The following is a 16,282-nucleotide window of genomic DNA, read 5'->3' as shown; positions in this document are numbered from 1 at the left end:
TATTAAATCCGGTAATTTTACTTGTTATTTTGAAATTGATAATTGTAATGGAACACGATAATCGCGAATACACCGGCGTGCCGTTTTAAAGATGAATGACCCAGCTTCAAAAACATGTACACTGAATGTTAATTATCGCCGACGTTAATCGTGCCACTTCGAATTAAACTTTTCACTCCCCGATTCGACGTTGTTGTTAATTCACGCACATCGATCGGCGAGATAATGAACTTCCGTGGATTCGCAGTTTTTTTTCATCGCGCGAAACGGCATTAAAAGCTTGTTTATTATTTTCGACCGTGTTTCTTTTATTTTTGCACCAATTAAAAGGCTTTGCCTCGTGCTCCCGCTAAGCGTTCCGAGAGAACCAAACTCTCTGAAATCCTGTACGCGTTACACCGCGTCCCGCGATTAAAACCAGCGAAACCGCACAATGGATATTTTTTTTTAACAATGTTTGATTTTAATAAACGGTATCAAAGGTGAACAAAAAAAGCAATATAAACATAGGGAAATTATTTAACGAATTAACAAAAGGATATTTTTGAATTATTTACCGTATTATTTCTATTCGATATATTTTACATAAATTTCGACGAGAGAGGAAAAACACGGAAGAAGAAAAAAAGTAGTATTCGATATTGTATCCGAATGTAACGTAACATATTTTATAAAGCTGTACTAAAATAAATTCTATATTTTTAAGCAAAAGACTTTAGAGATAGCTTTTAAATCGATTCTTCGGCATCCCATTAATCAAAAGTAGTAATGAAACTCGATCAAACTCTATTAAAATTCAAACGAATCGCTTCGAACCGCTATATAAAATCGAAAACTCCTCATCTTCCTCTTCGATAAAGCCAATTTAAAAATAGCGATTGATTCGACTTAATTTTCAATCTCTCATCATCCTGAACGTTCCCCGATTCGTTTCCCGAATCGTAGCCCACCTTCCACGAGCTTTTCGCCCGATCACCGACGCGAAAATACAGATTGTCGAAACTCACCCTCTTTCCTTCGCCCTCCCTTATGTATTGGTGACTCTGCCTCGGCCTTTGAACCACACAGAAGCCTATAAAGAGACACGCGTTTCAGACAGGCGAGGTACAACGTTTCCTGGCAAACTGTTTCCCCCGTCTCCTTTTCTCGCCCTCCCCTCTCTCGATCCACGTCTAAAACCGTCGCCACTCCTCTATACCTTCGAATCTTTTCTTTTTACCTCTGTTTCAAACCACCCGCCATCACCGTGCCTCGCTTTGTAACGTTCGACGCACGCCAAACGAAAATTCCTCGTCGCGTGTGTGTCCTGTGAACAGAATCCCTCTTCTCCGCCCAAACGGTTCAAACGGATCAAAGGAGTTGCACATTTTCCACATTCGAGGAAACAACACACCGCGTGCACGCATCACCCACGCGTTCCTCCCCCATTTTTAGAGGGGAGCCCTGTTTTTCCCCCAGATTTCAACGTATCCACCCAGATTGGAAATTGGAATTATTCTTATTCAAGTATTTATATATAAATTTCCATTGCTCGAAAGGAGACGTTGCTCGAGTCTTTGGAGATAGAGAGAGGAGACTGGTTTACATATATATGTGTGTGCGTGTATAGGAAACGCGTGTGAGTACTTACGAGGCGGCGTAGTGGTGGTGGTGGTGGTGGTGGGTGTGGTACTAACGGTGGTGCTGCTAGTGGTGGTGATTTCCCAAGTTTCCGTGGGTTCGGTGGTTGTCCACCTCGTCACTTCCGGTATTTGATTATCCTCTACTTGCTCGACCACGGTTGTGACCGTCGTTGTGCTAACCGGCGACTTGGTCGTTGACAAGACGGTAGTCGTCGTGGTCCTCGGGTAATGATGGTGTTTCCTCCTCGCGTGGTAATCCTTCTGGGACTCGACTGGAAATCATCCAACAATTCTATCGACCTATCTCGTTTCTATCTTCTTCGCGAAACGTGGAATTTCTTGCTTTTCGGAAAGAAAAGAAGAGGAGAACAAAAAAAATGGAAAGACGGAGTCGAAAGATTTGGAGAGATGCGTCTAAATAACGTGTAAATAAATTGTCGTTGGTCTGCATCTGCACAAATGGTTTGCATCGAGAGGAGGGCGTCGAATCGCCTCCTCGACCCACATTCCCTATCGGGGATCGACGAAAGGCGATCGAGGCGACGATCGATGCGGTTAACACGTGCACACGAGGTGTGGATGCACTTCTCGGCCGCAGTGCAATTTCTTCGTATCTAAATGACTTATCTGCCGGCTTGAATGCCGGCCATCATCAGGTTTTGCTATTATGCGGTAACAGATGTAACATCGATAAAAGGACCTCGTTTCGCCCCTTCTCCGCGTTCTTTCGATCCGGGGCGCAATAGGTGCTCGAATCTCGATGATCGTTCGAACACCGCTGCAGATCGTGAACGTCTCTATGCTCTCCAACCATGGATAAGTTTTTACACGCCATTTCGATTCTGCTGTTTCGTTTTCTTGTGGAAAATTCGAAATTCTTTTGTTAATCCTCTTCCACGATATTAAAAGCCTTTCTTTCTTTCTTTCTTTCTTTTTCGTAGGAACAAGAAATTTAAGTTGACGTCGTTAAAAGTTATTTTTTAACGAACGACAAAGCAAGGCGATTATGTAGCAGAGAAGTAAAGATATAAAAAGTAGTCGAAGAAGATTTTGCGAGTACGAATAAATAGGGTAAGAATCGGTTATGATTCTATTCGTCATATTTTCCGATAAACGTGCGAATTACATGTTTAATCTGAAACATGGGTGGATGATAGAAACGAGAGAAGAGCAGAGAAGGAATCGGCTCTGTCATCGCGGAGATATTAATCGTTCCAGATATTAATCACCGTACGATGATGCTGGCACATCGTATTGTCCCGAATGCTTCGCTATTCTTCTCGAGCAAAATATTTAATCTTAGCCGGATAATTTTATCGCGGGTAATACACGCTTCCTGCTCGAAAACTTCTTTCTGAACTGATCTGATGATGGTGTTACATTTATATCCAACCGTGATGAATCGTATCTGCGACGAGACGAATCATTTCCACGCGAACATCTTGAAATATTAACGATACTCTCTCTACGAATAAACTCTATCGAATAAATAAATTCATCGTAATTCGAAGCAAGTTATAAATATCGTAAAAAGGAGAATTAATTGTATTAAGAATTAATTTTAACGGGGGAAAAATTGAAAATTATGCTCACCCACGCAAGGATTGACCCAGAGGAGCCTCTGCCATCCCAGACAGTCGTAAAGTTGCGTGAGTTCCGTACCCTTGCACGCGCAGTTTGACCGCAATTCCGTGCCAAGGATGCCCAGCATCGCTTTCCTGCATTCCGCAGTTGGACCAGCACACTTCTTTGTCACACTATCCACGGCGCAATTTTGCTCGTAGTACTCCAATTTCGCCCTAAACAGCACAGTAATTGGGTTGAGCACGTGGAATTACTCGTTGGCGAGTGTTAAAGTCTAATATAAAAACCGAATATTCGAAGAATTTGGAAGAAGGTGAAAAAGGAAATCGTTCAAAGCTTTCAGAAATTTCAATTTGCAAAAAAATCACTCGAATATATCTCTATCCCCGTGGATAATCAAAAGTGCACGCTCTCGTCGGAGAATTTAATTTAAAAAAAAGTTAAAAAAAGGAGATTCTTCTTGGAGAATTCTTCTCGTCGACTATCGAGGATAACGATTAACACCATGTTTATTCCATTGGTGGTGTTTCGATCCCGTAAAATGTGATAATTAAAGTGAGCTCATTTACGGGTTATATATAAGTCTATATATAAGTCTAATTATAGATTCGGTCGAGATTTCCCTTGTTCCCTTATCCTCCGCGCGCTATAATTATGATAACTCACGGATCGTATAATGAATTATTCGGGACAAAATGGATAATCCTTCGTGATTTATCGTTCGATCACGATTATTGTCCTTTGAACAGGGAAATTCTCGTTATAAAAATATATTGCAATGAACGATTAAAGAATATTTCAATGTGTTAAAAATCCTGGGATTCAGATCGGTGGTGGTGGTGATGATAAATCAATTGAAATGCCGCGATACGTAATTCAATCGTGTCACAAACACAATCGGCACCGATGCGCCCCAATATTTTCATTCTCATAAACGATCCCAGAGAGGCGGGGGCGCGCTATTCCTTTTCAATTACGAAATTTTCAATCGGGTTAATCAATCGGCCCGATTTTAATTAGACCCCGCTAATAGATTGCCGATAAATAGATTCAGCCTTTTCAACCGATCTCGCCCCTTTGAATTTCTACCAGGTTGATATGGATCGTTCGACCGATCCAGGATCCGACTGTTATTCGAAATTTCAGCGGCCGGACCAACGCCTTTTTCTTAGTAATGAAGTGTTTCATTGCACGGCAAGACTGGATCAAGCCACGTCTCGTTGACTCGCAATTTAACTTTCAAATTGAAACGAGCACTCCTTGGAGATATGGCCAAGGCGATAGAAAAAAAAAGAAAAAAAGAAAAAGAAGAACGTTTAATCAAAAGATTTATTCAGAGCCGTGATATAATCTAGTCGCTCGCGATAAGCGATCGAGTAAAATCGTTTCTCACCTTTCGAGCCACGAAATTATCGTTAATTCATCGGGATAAGTAAAGAGATTCATTTTCAACAATTCCAATTAAGTAGATTTTTAAAAGAAATGGATTAAAATTTAATTTTTTAGATTTGTACAAGTTGAAACTGTTGAAACCCAGAATACTTATTTCTTTCTTTTTAGAAGTTTCGAAGGAAGGGTTTCAAGATTCAAGAAAAAACTTTCAAGATTTCGAGAAACTTTAAGTTTCGATCCAATCTTGATCACTTTTTCGAAACCATGCTTGGGCTTTAAACTGTTGGAATGATTAATTAGAACGTCTCTACATTCCGGGCATACCTGCATGCTTCGTGCTCCTTGCAAGCTTCCGCCAAACTGTGACACGTCGGCATTTCCGCGCCCTCCACTCGCTGCGCGCAGGCAGGATGCATTTTTTCCTGCGCTATTATACACTCGTCCTTCTTTCCATCCGTTTTCCTACAAGAAAACAAAAAATCCATTGCTATTATCTTTTACCACACAATCCCTTCTTAGATCTCAATTCTCGGCCGAGAGAAAGATCATCGATCGCTAATACCGATTACTCATGAGAATAAAAAGAAAGGGATTCGATTCAAAATGGAATTTCGTCTTGAATTTTTAAGAATCCATCCCTTTTTCCATCCCTTATCGAACAATAAAGGAGCGTTTCCCAGCTAATTCCAGCCTATCCATTTAATTAATTAATCGTTAAAACTCGAATCAAACGAAATCCTTCCCCCTCGTTCAAAAACCCCGTGAATTTTACAAGGGCAGCTCGAAAAGTAAACGTTCCCCACACTGTTGAATGAATGATCGCGTCTTAAACAGTCGTTAAAAGGCAGCAGTCGTTGAACCCGGGCTGAGAATACGAGTTTCCAATTTGTCAAAGGCGCGGCCCGGCTACAACAGGACTCATCCAATATTAATAAATTCCGAGATGATACCGATATCCCGTGGCGGGGCGGCGGGACAAAGGGAAAGGAACGGGATTTCTCGGGACAATGAGCACGAAGAGAGGAGAGAGCCGTACGAGGAAAAGTTGGCGGAGGAAAAGATGGGAGGAGGGATGGCCGAGGAAATGTGAAAGACGGATAGAAAGTTTCTGCATTGTTTCGCGGGCAAAAGCCACTTAAAAGTTAAAGGAGCTTCCTTCGAAAAAGAAGTCTCGGCTGGTTGCTTGGCTCGCGCGAAGGGATTAGAGATGCAGAACTCGCAGTATTTCCGGCGCAACGATGGTTCTTTGTGAGAGGGGCGCGCTCTCCCTCTCTCTTCCTGTCTCACCCCTTTGTCTTTTCCCTATCACTTTTGCCGCGAGTTTACTCAGGATTACGGGAAACGTACAAAGACGAGCGGCTTTAATTGAGTCGTATCCCGAGCTCTCGTGTTTCCAGAGAGACCTTCCATCCCTTCCTCTCCCCCCTGTGTTCGAATAATCGTTTGAAACTCGACGTATTCCGCTTTATCCCGATTTCTCTCCGTTTAAGGACGGCTCGCTCGTGCGAGGATGCAACGAGAAACGGCAATCGTTTCATCGTTTAAATTGGAATCGGCTCGAGTGACCAGGAAATATCTTCGATTTAATGTGTTTGATGAAGCCGATTATTCGATCTCCTTTCGTTAATCACGCGCGAAATCATGCCGAATTTCGGCCGTTTGATATTACCATTAATTGTTATCACCGATCAATTCGCGATAATATCGTATTTGGAACAAAAGCCTTTCTTCCTCTTCTCCCCTCCCCCCTCTCTACTCGTGTTTCATTCGATAATAAAAATAAAAATCTCGCGCGCCTCGACTCGGATTGGTTGATTCCGAACCACGCCGACCTCGATTCGAAAATACGTTGCAAAAATTCTCTCTCAGGTGAGAGAAAAGCGTGGTGCGAGCGAAAAAAGAACGATTTTCCATCATATATGTCGTGAATTTATAGAATTTTTTTTTTTTGTATTTCGTTGTCTCGATGACAATCGCGAGATCGGATAGGAAAAGATTGCGAATTTTTTTTCTTTTTTACATTTTTCATCTCTTTATGTCTCACCTGCACAGGCAGAACGCGATCTCAACAGAGTGTTTATAGTTGGCGGATTTGTAGAAATTCTGCAACGCTTCCATGCACTCGTTCTTCGCGCAACTCGTCGAGTCGCAATGGTTCAACACCGGCTCGAGAAGTACCTTGCACTCTGGATCGTTTCTGGAACGAGAGAAGAAGGTGAGGAAGGTTATGCATTAATCGTCGGAAACTTTGGCTTGATTTCGAAATCAATCATTGGAAATTCGAATGGATCGAAAGAATTCATGTTGTTTGCGTTCAACATTACAAATTTAATAAAAATTTGAGATTATAATATATTTACATTTGTATCAAATAAATATAATTTTTCCAAATCTTTATACTATTTCTGACTCTCACTGAATATTATAATTACACTATAATTAGATCATTTCTATATACATAGACAGTACATTAAAAAATAAATGATGAACGATGCGAATTTAAAAAATTCATGTTACTTTACAAATTTAATAACAATACAAAAATCTTTACACTCATTTCTGATTCTCGTTGGAATTATAGATTACGCTATAATTAGATCATTTCTACATTAACGAATAAAATGACAAATAAATCATCGCTCACTTGCAAGCATTGTAGGCATGATGGCAAGTGCTCGAGAGCACGATCTTGACCGGTTGCTGTATCTTATCGAGATCGGAGGAGGCGGATGGCAACACCACGGACGTCTCTGCGAAAAAAGAAATATACAGTTTGACAAAATTATCCTTGAGGGGATTTGTTCTGATGAGTAAGTGAATACCGGTGTTATGGTTGGAAGTTAAAGATCCTGGGAATACGGACAAATGGTAGAGGGTGGTGGGCAACCTCGGTGATTTCGAAGGTTTATGTACCCGCACGACGACGTCGTGTCGCTTCTTGAGGGAGAATGGAGAAGCGTAGCGTGAAGTTGGAAGTTCACTGGGAGAAGGAGAGTAGAGGGAGTGTGTTTACAGCTAGTTTAGAGTGCTAGCTTTAGCCGAGTGACAAACTTATGCTCATATGTTGCGTTAAACTTAACGCGAATCCCCTTAGGCTCTCTACGTTAAGGCGGAGTTTGCGATTCAAATCGACCAACGTCTTTGTTGATAAAAGAATTTAGGCAAGGAGAGATAAAACAATTGTTTGCACGGTCGATCCGGAAGTCGAGGTTGTCGGGGGAAGGCAAATGATAAATCATTGGGATTGGGACTGGCAAAAAGGAGCAAAGAGAAGGGACTTTTAATGGAGAATCTTGAATATTTATCGGCCGATATTTATCCCACCACTTAAAAATAATCGTCGAGAATAATTGTTTATTTATGCAAATAAACGGCTGTTTGGTTTTGCGGTACGATGCTGGAATTTATGAGACTCGAGTGGCGGCCCGTCGAAAGAAGCGAGATTAGGAGGAGGATGAATAAAATATTATCGCCGTGAGATAAGGAAATTTTCTTCTCCCGCGTAAACCGATCTTTTATCTTTTCTTTATTAAAATGATATTGATGATTAATAATCCGTTTGACTAATCGATTGAATATAACGAACACATGCATCTCTTTTCTTAAAATTAAAAATTAAAAATCGAATTAACCTACAATCCCTACATATTATTGGAATAAAATAGAAATAATATTAAGAAACGAAATTTAAATCGATCCAAGAATTTTCCTCTTTTTCCATTTATTGTTAATTTAATGCCTGTTTTAATCCAAGATTGGACCGTTACCAAAGTTATCCATCGTAGAGAAAATCATTCCAGCCGAGGGACCAAGGTGGAGGAGTTGAAAGAAGGATGAAACGAAGCGGGTAGTAGGAAGGATCCACCCGATGACGAATGTTTGGCATCGTTAACCAGCCACCCTCGTTCGATTGATGGAGTCGGTAGGCAGGGTTAACGACCCCGGGACTCGAGGAACCCTCCTGAATATCGTCGGAACACTGGCCTCTCCTCCCTACGAAAAACCACTGAAACGGGTCTTAAGAGGGGTGCAGCCTACTCGGATGACTGGCCATAAGTCAGCCGTAGCAGAAGAGCATGCCTTCGACGCACTTTATTAAGACAAACGACCCGGCCGACATCTTTCCTTTCCTTCTCTTCCTTCCTTCCTTCCTTCTAACCGCCCCCTTTAATCGCCACCCTCGAAATCTTCGTTACAATGGATGCTACACCACCCTCTCTCCTCGATCCACCTTTAAGTGGCGTAAAGAGAATTCTTCCGCACTGTTTTAGCGAGATCTGGTTTTCTTGAAAACGTGTTCAATTGGTTGAATCCGATTTGAATACGAAATATTATTTTAATTTAATTATATCATAGCAATTCGATTTTGCATAAACATCTGTCATGTCTAATTTATTTTGTATAAATCAAATCGCATCGTCTTGTAATTATTCTGCGTTAAATATAGCACCATCTCTGTTCATTAATGAATTTTCTATCGAATTGAAATTGAAATTACTTTTAACACACGTTCGAAACTTTTTGAGTTTAATTATATAACTCTCAAATATCGTGGCTTTCGTCACAAATGGTGGAGATTCGACTGTTCAACGGGGCGATAAAAATTTATAAAATTAAATTTCTTGAATAAAACTCGAACGAAATATCGAGCATTTCAGTTGAAGGATTTAAAGAATTCTCCGAAATGTTATAGCGATGAAAGGAATACGAGGCGATAAACAACTTATCGAATCGATCGACTTTTCCAAAGAAAGTAAAGAAGAAAATTCGAGCAAAACGAGTGAGAAATTTTAAACGGTCGGGTAATTTCGCGAAAAGTCGTCGACCCGTAAAAACTTCTCACTTTCGCTATCGATACCTCTCCGTCGGGGCAGAAAAATACCGATACAACAAGATCGAGATCGAGACACGTGATGCGGTTAAAATACGTTAGAAAACGTAGCAAAATCATTTCACCGGCTAAGTCTGTTTAATGAAGCTCTTCTCGGAGGAGGAATCGTACAATCTCATTTCGAGACTGTTGTTAAAGAAAGTTCCACGAAACCAGAGATCGATGCAAAGAAACCACTCGAAACTGAAAAGATCGTGGGATTAAGAAACGGAGCTCTTCTTTTCATTATCTATATCTTGTATATTTTTTTCGAACTCTAATAATTTCATCATTTTTGCGCACGATAATCGAGATGATCATACTAATATCAGAATTACATAATATCTTGAACGTTTCTAATTATTCTAATTTTTAAAAATAATTTTGAAAGAAATAATTCAACTTCATACGCAAATAACGAAAAGAATTCTCGAAAACGATTAAATACAAAAAATTATATAAATATCGAATTACCTTGAATTAATTTCGAGAATGAGGGGAGGTTTCATTATTGATAAATCGATCCCTTAAACGCGATTCCCGAAGAAAAATCTGAAGTAGAACTCTGGAAGCAATATTGCGATAATTTACGACCCCGAATAAAAGTTTTCCCGAATATATCAACGCCAATAAGAGTACAGGTCCCATTGAAAATTCCGCTGCCGAGATAAGGTCGCTGTATAAATTCATTCGGAATGGCTGGAGACGGAGGATGTTGCGGAGACACGGCTCTCTCTCTCTCTCTCTCGCTCTCTATCCAACCACGGTGGATTGCCTCCATTGATATTCCCGCAGTTTTGGAACGGGGATGGCTCACGTTATGAGGGAGGTATGAGTGGCATACCTCGGTGTCTTTGAATCGACGACACCGATCGACCTCCCTAAATAAAGTCGTCCCCTTCTTTACGTCTTTCCACGTCCACCTTAAATATAATATCGACACGAAAGAACGATACTTTCGTCGTGGCCTTAAAGGATAATCTCGAACAAGAGCGTCGAGAGACAATCAAGACGGAAAACTATTTATTTCGCACGATATTCACTTCAAACTTTCCTCTTCCCACGTATCGAGAATTCTCGTAAAGTATCAAGTACACCAAACAATATCGATCGGTATTCCTAATAATTCCTTCCAAGTCCAATTAACGTTCCACTCCCTCTCCCCGCATAATTTTTCCCCTTAATTGGTTCCCATCGTCACGCACCATCCATCGTCCAATTAAAATGATCGTTACGAGTGTCGAGGAAAACCCTTTCGAAGGGAAACGAACTCCACAAACTCGGAAGGTTGCTCGCGAGAGGACAGGATAAGGAGAGAGGAGGAATATCAATCGTGGCAAGTCGTGGGGGAGGTGGAGAGGGTTGGGCTCCTCAGTCTTGATCGCGAACAGATTCCTCTAGTTGGCCGGAGAAACACAGCCAATTCGAAGCGGCGGTAATTGGAACCGGTGTCCGTCTGGCTTGCTCAAGAGATCGATGCCGTGGCCGGGATCCTTTCCTCCTCAGCAGCTGCAATCACGCGAGCCGAACTCGAACAGGGTCGCTGGCAAACTCGCGAAAATCGGTCGCCATCAACGCGTTCGTTGGATTATTCGAAGCTGGGATGGAAAAGTTTACAGGTATTTTTGTGGCAAATTGTTTATCCCAGAGATACAATGGAGAACGCAAGATGAATCTCTAAGTAAGCAAGAGTGCAACGCAATTTTTACGAATTAATTTTGGAATTATTGTTTTCTTGATAATGTATCATATTTAAGGAGCTGATAATTGAATTTTTAGCGTAGAAATTTGTGCAATATCTATTCGTGAGATTGATAAATAGTCGACCTTTTCCTTTTTTAATGCGTTTAAAACGATGCCTTGAATAAAAATATTGAAAAAAGTATCGATTTCGAAATGTTGCAAAGCAAGCGTTTCTAACGCAGTATACAAAATTCGAACATATCTTGATTTAAATAAATATAAGTATAAAAAAAGATCATTCGTTTTTTAACCGGAATTAAGGAATCTCGATCGAGCAGAAACATTCTGATTAAATAACCACGAATACCGAATTACGAAGTTGATCGATGAAAGAGATTATAATTTATTATAATAAATTAAGGAAATAAAGACGAATCTCATTTCTTCTTCACGGGGAAGAAGCAGAGAATTTGATGAAGAATTCGAAATCGAAAGAAGAGCAAACAAAGGTGGGAAAATTTTTACACGTGAAAAATCGTGCCGATTGACGTTTCCCTCGTGTTGGCAACAATTCTGTGTATCTTGCGGCGCGTTGTCTGTTTGCGTTTTCGCATGATTGTAACGGATATTTCGTGTGTACTGACTAATTAGCACGCCACTAATAGCCGGAAAAATACGAGGGAAAAACGCGGAAAAGCCTCGAAATGGTCGACAATCGGGATTGTCTCGCCGATTGTAATCGCGCGTTTGAAGTTAATTGAATAATTAGGTGATTGGCGTGAATTGCTCGATGAAAACTTTGTGGCGACGCGAAAAAAGGAAAATAAAAATAAAAAAAAAACAAAAAAGTTATCGAGCGAGACAACAAAATTTCCAAACAAGCAAATGGATGAAATTTATAACGCGATCGAAGTTTGTAAATTTTCGATCGATCGAATCGATAGCTAATCGACAAGGCCGACAACGAATGAAAAACAAACTGTATGCGGGCGAAAAATTGTTTTGACGCCAATTCCAACGATCGCCGCTTTCGCGACCAGCCCCGATCGTTCTACACGCGATTAAACGCGCGTGGTATCCAGAGGGATGAAGGAGTAGGAACGGTTGAATTGCGGAGTAAAAGTCGGGGATCTCTCCCGAGTTTCGATTCCTCCTCCTTTCTCCTCTTGTTTCTGTATGTGTGTGTGTCGAGTGGCAGACAAGACGTACGAATTAGAGAGCGGTGGAGCGACTGTTATGCAAATGAAGCAAATTGTAGGATGAATGTCCTGCGAGGAATTGATTGTTTAAGAGGAGAAACGAAATTAGAGAGTGGAAGGAAAAGGGGAAGATTCGAAAGATCCGATAACGGAGAGGTGCAAATCTTCTATTTCTCTCTCTCGTGGAATATTCGTATATTATAAATAAATGATCGACGAGAGATTTCGATATAGGGATCTTTCTCCCGTTAACCCGATTCACGGAGTCGTCCTGATCTACACTGGGTCAGCAAGATTTGCTGCTGGGACGAGTGTCGTTAAAAGCTTTGGATTATTATCGTTATTATTATTGCTTTATGTATACACGATCGTCGAAACGTTGACTACTCCTCTCAACCCACTTTCCCGTTAATTAAATGAAATAGCGGGCGGCGTGAAAGATGCACGCCTGTAGAACACGAGGAAATGCGTTAGAACGAATAATCATCGCCTCGAACGATGAGGCATCGAATTATTCGTGGTGTACGTTTTCCAAATTTTATATGGTTCGATGTATAAAGTGTTAGAGTTGTCGAGAGCCAGCTAAGTGTTTCACGAACGAGAATGAAGAGTTACGAACGAAATATACCTTTCGATTATCTATAAATATACCTGTAATTTATTTGTTATCCAAAAGATGAATACTATTGTAACCATCGTTATATTATCGCAACTTTTGGACGGATCGTGAACGATTACGTTCTTCTCGTTTCTTGAGAATCTCGTCCAATCTATCGATACGTAACTTATTTACATAAATGACACGTGTTTACTCGATGATTGCTACTTTCCAGTCTACTATCTTGACCTAGCTCGAAGAGCCTCTGGAAAGAGCTTGTAGGTCCACGAGAGAGGTGGCAAGTTCGATTAAGTAAACCGATTAAGAGGCTAGAAGAACGTGCTTGGACATTTAATGTAACTAGACTTGTTGAGTGACATCGTGAATACTTTCATAATTACGAGCCAAAGGTTCAATGTCCAAACTGCTCCATATTTTAGAACGAGTAGGTTCTGAACGTCGCGATTCGTTCGTAATTCGATAAACGAGGAAGAAAATTCTTCTTCTTCTTCTTTATCAGTTTATCTCCAATTTCTAATTTCACACTCATCGTTTCGAACGTTATTCTTGACAAAAGATTAATATTAATGTTATTTCTAGTCATACAATGCGCGTATGTACTGCGATTTTTCCATAAAAATTACAAAAGTGCAACCGAGTAATTGTCCCGCTGCTCTCAGAATTCCTATTCCTATACAATGCCACGAACATAATCGCGCAAAAATTACGAAAGTATCGTCACTCACCGCGAATCAAAAACCGACAATAATAACGTATCAAGCTTCGAGAATAAAAATAACAAAAAAAAAGATTCTCCTGACACGCGTGCAAATCGGTCGTATTTTCGCGGGAAAGGGAAAAATGTAGGGCAGACGTCGGATTTTTATATATATATATATATATATCCGAAATCGATATGGGCGCACTTTTGACGAGCACACTCGAACCTCTGTGCTCGCAGGTGCGGGCGCATGCCCGGACCTAGATGCGCGCACCGGTGTGAGTTATAATTACGGTGACCCGTTTGTTTTAACTCCACCGATAACGAGCAACGATTTTACGCCTATCTCCTCCCTTTCCCCTCCGAGGAGAGAGAGAAAGAGAGAAAAAACAGGTATTTTCACTGATTTATTAAGCGGCGAATCCGTCCCTCAAAAACTGCTCTCCATCCACGCTTCCCGCCATGTAGAGTAATTAACGTGGATCTGTCGCGTTCCAACAGCTAATTGCGACAATAGCCCTGCGCGTCTTTCGAGAGAAACTGTTTCTTGGGATCGTTAAAACGGGGAATATATATATATAGGGGGAGGGGGGCGCTTTTCTCTTCGAGTAAACTGGCGGTTGTAACCTCGATCGTCGTTCCCTTTCGATGTCTCGTTTAATCGTTAACGGGGGAAGAAAGATCTCTCGAAATAATTCGAAACTAATAATTCTTTCTCGAGCATTGAGCTCGAGGGAAGGAGCATCGGGGAACATACAAATGTTTCTGAAGAAGGGAAGAGGTTTTCGTGCGGGGGAGGAAGGCGGCCCGATGAAAAGCAGTTATCCGATGAACCAAAGAATATCCGATAAAGTTCTATCAAGATAATGGAGCAAACCGACGAAACTTTCTTTCCCATTCCGAAGGCAATCTCTGCGGATAATTCCGCCTTTATATCAAATTTCCCTCGATCGATCGATCGCTTAACTCTCGCCACTCCCCTACATTTTCCCTCGATCGGTCACGAATAATAAGCGAGTATTTCGATTTTTCCCTTTCTAGCTAAGAGAGAGAGGGGGAGAGAGATCTATCGGTTCGATTTTTCGAACGGAGCCCTCAAATCGCGTCGCAAGATCCACGCTCGAACGGCGAAACGAGTTTCCGGTCCCAGTGGCAGGCCGCTCCACCTGAAATTGAATATATGAATGCGAAATTTCAGCGGCGCTCAGGTCCGCCGAGGATTCGACTTTCGAATCCGATGGAAAATAGCGACTCGTTAGGCGCCGCTTCCACGGAGAAACACGGCCGAACGAATTTTAATTAGAGCCCGACGACGACGATGACGACGACGAGTCGCGGGGAAATGCGCGTTTGTTCCCGCGCCGATGTAAAAAACCGGCTTGATTACCGTCTCCCGCGTGAATCTCCAATCCTGCGCGCGCATGCCTCGAGAACACGCTGTGGTGAAATAAAGCGATCAATTAGGGGGCCTTTTAGCGCGGCCAAAAATTAGAATAATTGACAAACTTGCGAGCGAGGGAATTTCGTTCGAATTTGAGGCAGGTGTGAAAAAAAAAAAAGGAAAAAAGAAAAAGAAACTGTTTGTAAAATTAATGCTCGAAAACTTGATTGATAAATCTTATCCTCGTTTCGCGCAATGAAGGAATGAATCTATGAGAGAAAAAATGGATTTCTTTTTTTTCCAAGATTCGTTTCGAGGATTGAAGGAGGATTCGCATCGAGTAAGAGGAGGTCGAAGATGGATATTAACGAACAACGCGAGGCGTATCGATTTTTCGAGCCGAAAAATTCATCATCCGCGCTTCTTTCGAACGGATGAGCGAACACGACCCACCTCGCGTTACTCGTCCAAGCGTAGGAGAGGCCGTTTCGCTCGAATCAATCACTCGACGGAACATCGATACGCGGGTAATCGCTGGATTAAAGGATAACCAAGGATAATTACTCGCCGTTCGATCCGGATGCAATCAATTCTCGATGCGTTATAGTTCGCGCTACCCGCCACCAAACCCACCAGCTTTCTGTCCCCCCGTGATCACTCGCATCCGTCTTCCTTCCTGCTGATTCTTTTTCCGCCCTCCAATAGGTCGATCTAACTGGAACTAAACCTTTAATGCGACCCTCCCCTCCGCTCGACCAGCTGCGCTTTTAATTTCTCCCACTGGTGGTAAGTGTAAGTAATTTCTTCTCCAACTCGGCCAAGTGGTGAAGTTTGCGCGTTTGTTTTATTTTCCACGATGGATCACGCTCCACGATGATATTGAATGACGAGATTTGAAGCAAAGAGTCTCGAGTAAGAAGATTTTTAATCCTCGATGATGATCTCTGATGTTTAAGTTGTATAATGGCGGCGAGATGGTGGGTCGAAATTTCATTTCCTTTCCTTGTCAAAATATATATTTTTAAAGAGAAAAAGAAATCTCTGTAGTAATTTAACACGTTTGCCGTTTAAAGAGAAACGTTTCGATTGTATTATTCTTCTATAGAATATGAAGTGGAAAAAGATAAAAAAAGAGGGGGAATAAAAATATAATGAGCAAACGTTGTTAATTATTCTTTATAACACGTATAATCATCGAGTACGAAAAAATTTTATTATTTAACGTAATAAAT

The 16,282-nt window shown here is 41.3% G+C and overlaps 1 protein-coding gene across 7 annotated transcripts in view; it reads right to left on the bottom strand.

Annotated features, from left to right (window-relative positions):
* LOC107993599 (uncharacterized) overlaps nt 1-16,282 on the bottom strand; it is a 249,074-nt gene that overhangs the window by 51,179 nt on the left and 181,613 nt on the right. For all 7 annotated transcript variants that reach the window (XR_009833448.1, XR_009833449.1, XM_062087286.1 and 4 more), the window contains 6 exons: nt 7,243-7,348; nt 6,643-6,795; nt 4,923-5,060; nt 3,216-3,421; nt 1,631-1,894; nt 1,008-1,072 (listed from right to left, as the gene is read on the bottom strand). Coding sequence is in view for 5 of the 7 variants with exons in the window: in XM_062087286.1 (XP_061943270.1) it covers nt 1,008-1,072; nt 1,631-1,894; nt 3,216-3,421; nt 4,923-5,060; nt 6,643-6,795; nt 7,243-7,348 (932 nt within the window). In the remaining 2 variants the exon portion in view is untranslated. The remainder of the gene's footprint in view (nt 1-1,007; nt 1,073-1,630; nt 1,895-3,215; nt 3,422-4,922; nt 5,061-6,642; nt 6,796-7,242; nt 7,349-16,282) is intronic.

This window comes from Apis cerana, linkage group LG1, assembly GCF_029169275.1.
Source record: "Apis cerana isolate GH-2021 linkage group LG1, AcerK_1.0, whole genome shotgun sequence".
NCBI lineage: Eukaryota > Metazoa > Arthropoda > Insecta > Hymenoptera > Apidae > Apis > Apis cerana.
This window is presented reverse-complemented; position numbering and strand designations above follow the sequence as displayed.